The 7,512-nt window shown below is 29.8% G+C and overlaps 1 protein-coding gene across 1 annotated transcript; it reads right to left on the bottom strand.

Annotated features, from left to right (window-relative positions):
- Positions 1-1,726: 1,726 nt before the first annotated feature.
- Positions 1,727-4,377, bottom strand: LOC145636746 (protein FAR1-RELATED SEQUENCE 5-like). Its single transcript, XM_081688301.1, has 4 exons — positions 4,303-4,377; positions 3,562-4,034; positions 2,634-3,457; positions 1,727-2,289 (listed from the first exon to the last, which is right to left on the bottom strand). Exons 1-4 carry the CDS (start codon positions 4,375-4,377, stop codon positions 1,727-1,729), a joined length of 1,935 nt encoding a protein of 644 aa, XP_081544427.1.
- Positions 4,378-7,512: the final 3,135 nt, after the last annotated feature.

The following is a 7,512-nucleotide window of genomic DNA, read 5'->3' as shown; positions in this document are numbered from 1 at the left end:
TTGCAAATTATATATAAACAAAAAAATAGAACAACCCCACAAAAAAACCCAAATGGAATGATTATAAAAAATCCTAGAACCCAATTAAACAGGCGGTAATTAAATTCGTTCTACAAAAAAACAAAGCAGTTATATGTTAAATTACTCTAGTTTCCAAAATGGGTAGTAAAAAAAAATTAAAAAAAAATTTCAAAAACAAAAATTATAGGCACAAAATAAACAAATTTCCATCCAAATGTATACAAAAATTAGAGTAAAATTAGTCAATGTCACTCACAATGTAAACGAGTGTAGTTCCTTAGTTATTATTGATGTCGCAATCGTTGCCTTCTTCACCGAGTTTAGACTTGTAGTGTGATGTTGTGTGTTTTTTTAGAGGGAATTCTAGAGAGAGAAAGATATTAATGGAGAGATATATATTAGAATGAATAGTAACCGACATATTTACTTGATTAAAGGTAAAAAAGTGACGGTTGAAATTGATTTTGTTTTAAATTTTTTTTTATTTTTTATTTGGCAACTACATGAACGAAAAAACCGGAATACCCTTTTGTGTATTTGTGCACTTCAATATTTTTTTGTTATTTGTTTTTTTAATTAATTAATTTATTTATTTATTGGGTAAAGATTTAGTTGTAATTCTAGTTTTTTGGAAATATTACCAACAAATAAAGATTCTTTAATATTTTTATTTCAAATATACAGTAAGTATATTCAAGTAATCCATAATACTATTCCTCAAAAAATATTTTCACATAATACTATTTATTTATTTTTCTATAAATAATTTCATAATATACTTTATTTTATCTAAACCTGTGCTTTGTTAAAAAAAAGTGTTATTACCAAAGGGAAAATTTACAGTGGAAGACATAGGTAATACAACACCTATATATATGTCATTGCCAATATAATAAAAAAAAGGTTGTAAGAGTAATGCGATACTGAATAGATTAACTAAATATTGATGATAATGTAATAACATTGAAATATTAATGTCAATGCAAAATGTGCTATATAAGGTATTCAAACAGTAAAATTATAAATAATAGCATCCAAAAGCAATTCCCAGTGTTATTACCAAAAAAAATAAAGCTCACAGTTTGCAATATCATATAATCTTATAGGTAAATACCTATTATAACTTCATTACATTAAACCAATCAACCACCTTTTCAAAAACTGCAAAGTCTTAATACAAAATTAAAACAAACTATGGCATCTAAAAATCCGTATTTGGGTCTCAATCGAAGATGGTGGGAAACTTTTCAAATGCACTGACTTCATAACAATCTGTCGCGTTTGCTGCATCGCCAGTATTGTATGTCCTTGGCATGAAGTTTTTCAATAGCTCAACGAAACCACCACTTTTGACCGGTGACGTTTTTGTTTCAGAAGTTGCTGCAGCTTTATGAACCACATGAGTGATATCATGAACATCACGACCAATTTGAATGCCCTGGACTATATTATCATTCCCAGTGGTTTTGACTTCACTCTTTTTTGGTCTACCCCTGCCTTTTCCTTTATTAACCTTTTGGTCTTTTATGATGTCCTTTTCCTTGGGATTTATTTTCTCATTTTCAATTTCCAACAGCATTTTTGCTAACTTGTCTCTCACCCAAGTTGATCGATCATACGATGAAGAAACCATTCTACAAAGCTGTGCACTTAATCCAGTGAGGAATGCATAACGTCCATTTGCTGATGCCTGGTCGTTTCTCTTCTAAAAATCATGCTCCTTGTATGTATTCTGCAAATGCACCTTGGCTCTGATTGTCCACCTACGAAGAATACAACCGGATGGTATCTCAACCATTCCTTTGAACATCATTACTGCAAACATATGTCGACATGGTAAACCAATGGAGTTGTACTTCATACAACAACAAACCATTTGTTGCAGTTTCTGGTTGTAACACACAACGTAATTGCAATCTTTGTTTACACAGTCGTTTAACCAAAAAGTGGTTGAAGCCCCATCACGATGTCCTTTTTCTTCCTTAGTCTTGGTCACAATGTGTCCTGATTCAAAACTTAAATCCTTCAAAAACAAATTGTACACGTTCCTTGTGTAGGTTCGTGTTGCTTGTGTCTTAATTTCAGGCAAGACCCCAGTTATTACTGGAAATGTATGTGTTGAGATGTAATCATCTTTATCTTCTTCAAATCGTATATGCTCAAGGACTTGGTCATACAACTCCACAAAACGATAAAACATTATTTTTGATGTTATAACCGTTTTCAATGTACTATTCATGGACTCACATCTTTGGGTGCTTCTCATGCCTGCATACAAATGTGTATTAACTAATACTGTACTCAATAATATCACATATATATTCGAATACAATTAAATATTTGGAATACCACTTAGGTTTACTAAGGATTACATATGCAACTAATGATCGGAAAATATTTAATATAATGATCCATTACTGTACTATAGATTACATTAAACACAACAATTAATACTTATTTGCTTATTCAGATGAATTCATATAACCAAAGTGTTATTTGGGTGATATAGGTAATGACCAAACACTGATAAACATAATAAGCGCTATCAAATTTAAATATGTAATGATAGAATATGATATATGTAATTACATCAATATCTAAAATGTACTTACCTGCATAAAATTGTCCCACCATAAAAGCCTCCGCCCATTTTTCCTTATTACTGTACAGCTCTTGTGCCCACTTTTTATCTCTCACTGCATCGTATGCTTTCATTAAGTCTTCCCAAGCCTCTTCAAACTCAGCCGGTGTACGAGCACCGTCTACACATTTCATAAAACCACTACAAAACCGTTTGTTTGTGTGGCCCTTGATGTTGCGCATAAGATGCCACAGACATAACCTATGATGTGCATGTGGGAAAACTGCTTTAATAGCTAAAGCCATAGCCTTGTCCCCATCTGTGACAATGGTATATGGAGCAACATTGCCACATGCCTCTTTTAATTGTTCTAACACCCATATGTATATGTCAGTTGTTTCGTTTGCAATCAACGCAACACCTAAGGGTACAGTCTTCCTATGATGATTTACTCCAACAACAACAACGAATGGTTTCTGGTATGCGTTGACTTTGTAAGTTGTGTCAAACGCTATTACCTTCCCGAAAGCCTTGTAATCTGATTGGCATATTCCATCACACCAAAACATTTTGTCAATCCCATCGTGGTCATCTCGTGTGTATCTAAGAAAAAAAGATGGATCCGAGGCTGTTTTTCCAAGTAAATAAGCCAACACGGTTTCTGTATCTCCGTCCTTTATTTCTTCTCTTTTAAACTTTTCACAGGTGTTGTACAAGTCTTTCTTTAGGAATCCTACTTCCCGTATTCCCCCAGCACTCTGTGCCAAATTCCTCATTGTGATGGACGGTTTCACTCCAGAGTTCATTAAGGCTTTAATACGAATCTTATCACCATCGGTGACTTCTCTATGGCTCCTGCAATAAAATTTAAACACTAAATAAAGTATAAATAATTTAAAATATAGCCCAATTGGATATCTAAGATCTTTTTTTGGTTTAAGTTATTTTAAAAAGCTGACCTTTCGAAATACATCTGATTCATAGGAATCAGGTCATGGCCATTGTGCTCAGGTACAAAATCCTTCACGTACCATGAATCGGATCTGTGATCCCATTTGAAACTGATTGATGCGTTGCAACCACACCGTGTTACTGCCTTTTCCCTACGCTTCCTATCTGGTCTATTCAAATGTTTGTCTTCTCGAAACCCTTCCCTATTACACCAAAGCTTTTGGGAAGTTGGATGACCGTCAATTTTGCTTCTTGTTGTATGCTTGCGACGGATTCCAAACCCTTTCACCTTAGCGTACATCCTATAGAATTGAATACACGTGCAGTGGCTTCTAAAGGACAGTTGTTTCATTTCTGATAAAGTAAAGTCTTCTAGCTTCTTCCCAAGTTTTTCCCAAACGTCAGGGTCTAGAAAATTTGAAGGAATCTCATCAGTGTCAGTGTCCGTGTCAACATCACTTTCAATTCCGTTGTCACTGTCCTGTATCAAACGAAATATTTGGAAATGTAACTTTATATGTAATGTCCTATTTGAGATAATTATAATACAAATAAATTAGACAAATTAGTACCTCTCTATCATCCTTAGTTTTCGCTTGATTTTTAAGCTTGTCATATGAGCAATGTAAAAAAAAAAAAACAATTAGCAATAATAAATCATTAAACTCTATAAATTAATAAAAAAAAATAATAATGTTTATATAAATTGAAATTGTTTAACAAATAAACATTGAAAAAATGTTACCAACCTCAGATTCAAAACATTCAGTTTGTTCCATATTATTAATTTGTGTATCCACCACTTCTTCTCCTCCGGACTCCATTTTTTTCGATTACAGAAAGCCCTTATGTGATAAAAAAAATATTTATATTCTATGGTGGAATAAAGAATAAAATATTTAGATATTCTTTTTTTAAACAATAATAATAATATATAGATACAATTTTAGTTTATTTTAAAAATATTGTTACCTAATCTTTCGTTTGATAAGTTATGGAATTAAAGATATGGAATTACACAGTTACCTTATTATTCTGAGTATGTCTCCTAATATATCACATTTTTTGGAAACCTTAGTTTTGTTAACTTAAAATTAGGAAATTTCAGTACATAATCTCAATTTTTTTTAAAAAAAAAAAACTGTTTGTTAAGTCATGACTCTTTTTTTTTCGGATAACAAGAACTAACTACATTAATTAAATAAAAAGTTATTGTGCTGAATATACGTTATTTACTAGACTACAATTTAGGGCTATGTATCTTATTGACATAGTAGTAATTGTCAGGTCAAGAAAAAATAATTAATACTCCGTAATAAATTAGATGAACTATGTGACATTGTAATTTAGGTAATATCACATAAAAATTTTGGTCATCACCAAAATTTATATATTCTGTTGTTTTAAAAAAAATAAATAATTTATATTTTACAATTTTAGTTTATTTCAAAATGATTGTTACAAAATCTTTAGTTTGATAAGTCAAAGGATTAAAGATATGGAATCACATAATTATCTTATTTATTTTGCGCATTACTCCTAATATATAGCATGTTATGGAACCTTATTAGCTTTGTTAACGTAAAATTAGGAAATTTCAGTACATAATCTTAAATTTTTTAAAAAAAAAAAAACTGTTTGTTAAGTCATGACTCTTTTTTTTCGGATAACAAGAACTAACTACATTGATTAAATAAAAAGTTATTGTGCTTTGTGCTGAATATACGTTATTTACTAGACTACAATTTAGGGCTATGTATCTTATTGACATAGTAGTAATTGTCAGGTCAAGAAAAAATAATTAATACTCCGTAATAAATTAGATGAACTATGTGACATTGTAATTTAGGTAATATCACATAAAAATTTTGGTCATCACCAAAATTTATATATTCTGTTTTTTTACCAAAATAATAATTAAAATATATTTTACAATTTTAGTTTATTTCAAAATGATTGTTACAAAATCTTTAGTTTGATAAGTCAAAGGATTAAAGATATGGAATCACATAGTTATCTTATTTATTCTTCGCATTACTCCTAATATATAGCATTTTATGGAACCTTATTAGCTTTGTTAACTTAAAATTAGGATATATCATTATAGAATCTCAAATTTTTGACTTAAAAAAAAATAACGGAAATAAAACTGTTTGATAAGTCATGAAACCTTATTTTTCGGATAATAAAAACTAACTACATTGATTACATAAAAAGTTAAAAGTTATTGCACTTAACATTCGATATTGAATAGACTTCAATTTAAGGTTATTTATATAGTTGACATAGTACTTTAGGTAATAACACATAAAATTTTTGGTCATAACCAATAATTCATTAAAAAAATTATTATTCATTAATAAAATTACATACACTTTGAAACCCTAAATAAATAGCACCAAAAAAGTTAAAGGTCACTAAGTTGTAAAAGAAAATTTAATCCTCCAACGTAAGATCAACAAAGTCAATGAATTTCGTTATCTTGGGGACTTTTTCAGGACGCTTGGTGAAGGATGTAGGTGTCCATGTTTCTTCATTTGAAACCAAATCATCAAGCGTTTCAGCAACCTCAAGAACACGCTTTCCGTTCTCATTCAATGGCATGTATTCGAACATAAAATGTTCTCTGTAGTAGGAATTGCGCTCAAGATAGAATATTTTTGTAAGAAACTCTGGCTGACCAACAACCAAACGCTTAGTTGGTGTTATACCACATTCGACAATTAGTCTTTTCATAAATATTCTAAATTGAATGAAATCTTTGGCTTGGCTGACAGCATCACCAAGTATTCCTGGAGGAGGCCCACCAACCGGATTGTCATCGTATGGCAACCCGTTGTCCATACGATAGACAATAACTTCATCGGTAAAAACCATTTCAACTGTAGGTATTTGCCCACAAGCATGCAATGTATCCCTAACTTTTTTTTCCCCAATACTATAAAGTAAGTGGGAAATGAATAAACTAAAATGAATAATGTCAAACAAATGATCAAACACTGCATCAGGATTAGGTGCCATTTCAGAATAAACTGAAAAGATAAGGGTTTTTAAAAGACAAATTTAAACCGTGAAAAGAAATATTGAAAGAGAATTCGATTGCGAGATTATGAGGATTTACAGTGGTTAATTAGCTATGAATATATAGCATACAAATGGCGCCAAAAGGTACAAGTTTTCCCTTCAAAATGTGTCACCATAATTTTAATATTTATTTCCCTCCAAATATGAACTAGTCATATATTACATTGATATGAAATTAAATAGAATAAATTGATTTACTAATAACCGAACTTCATAATTTATATTACACATACAGAATAAATTCTTGTTATAATTTTGTAAACAGTATTTTTTATCTTAATTTACTTTTTATCTATTATTCTTAGCAATCTGTTTATTTATGTTAAATATCTACTCTTTCTTTTTTTTCCTTTATGTTTATATAAATAAAGCTCCTCTCATGGAGCAACCAATGTATTTGGTATTAATCTGTAATGTATTTGGTAATTCATGACATAATTTAAGCCGAAATACAGTTAATAACTCAAGACAATGTTGTATATTTAAATAATTAATTACCTGAAATAAGATGAATAAGTAAAAACAATGGTGTATTCAACATAATATGTAATATCATAAATAAGTTTATGTTATAACCTATTTTGTTTGTTTCATTTTGTTGTGGGTTATCTGGTATATTTAATTAATTTTTTATCATTCATGTTTGTTTTAGTATTTTAAAATTATATAAAATTAAAAAATAAAACTATATCAAAGTTTCAAATTTGATTAGTTATGGTAGTATGAAATTTACTTTAATAAACATTTCTTTTTTTTTTTTTTTGATTTTCTACTTTATGTATTCCGTTTTAACTCAAATAAATCTAATATTGAATCACTTGATATATTGAATTAAATCGGTTTCACATTTTGGCGCCAAAAATGGTGTGAAAATT

This window comes from Chenopodium album, chromosome 6 (assembly GCF_948465745.1).
Source record: "Chenopodium album chromosome 6, dcCheAlbu1.1, whole genome shotgun sequence".
NCBI lineage: Eukaryota > Viridiplantae > Streptophyta > Magnoliopsida > Caryophyllales > Amaranthaceae > Chenopodium > Chenopodium album.
Note: the sequence above shows the minus strand (reverse complement) of the source record. Positions and strands in the feature narration are given on the sequence as shown.

Bases quoted from the DNA above. Each gene is read 5' to 3' on its own strand.
- LOC145636746 (XM_081688301.1), bottom strand. From the start codon at position 4,377: ATGGAGTCCGGAGGAGAAGAAGTGGTGGATACACAAATTAATAATATG. The intron at 3,458-3,561 runs GTCAGCTTTTTA...ATTTTATTGCAG, and splicing joins AATCAGATGTATTTCGAAAG to GAGCCATAGAGAAGTCACCG. The intron at 2,290-2,633 runs GTAAGTACATTT...ATTTGTATGCAG, and splicing joins GGTGGGACAATTTTATGCAG to GCATGAGAAGCACCCAAAGA.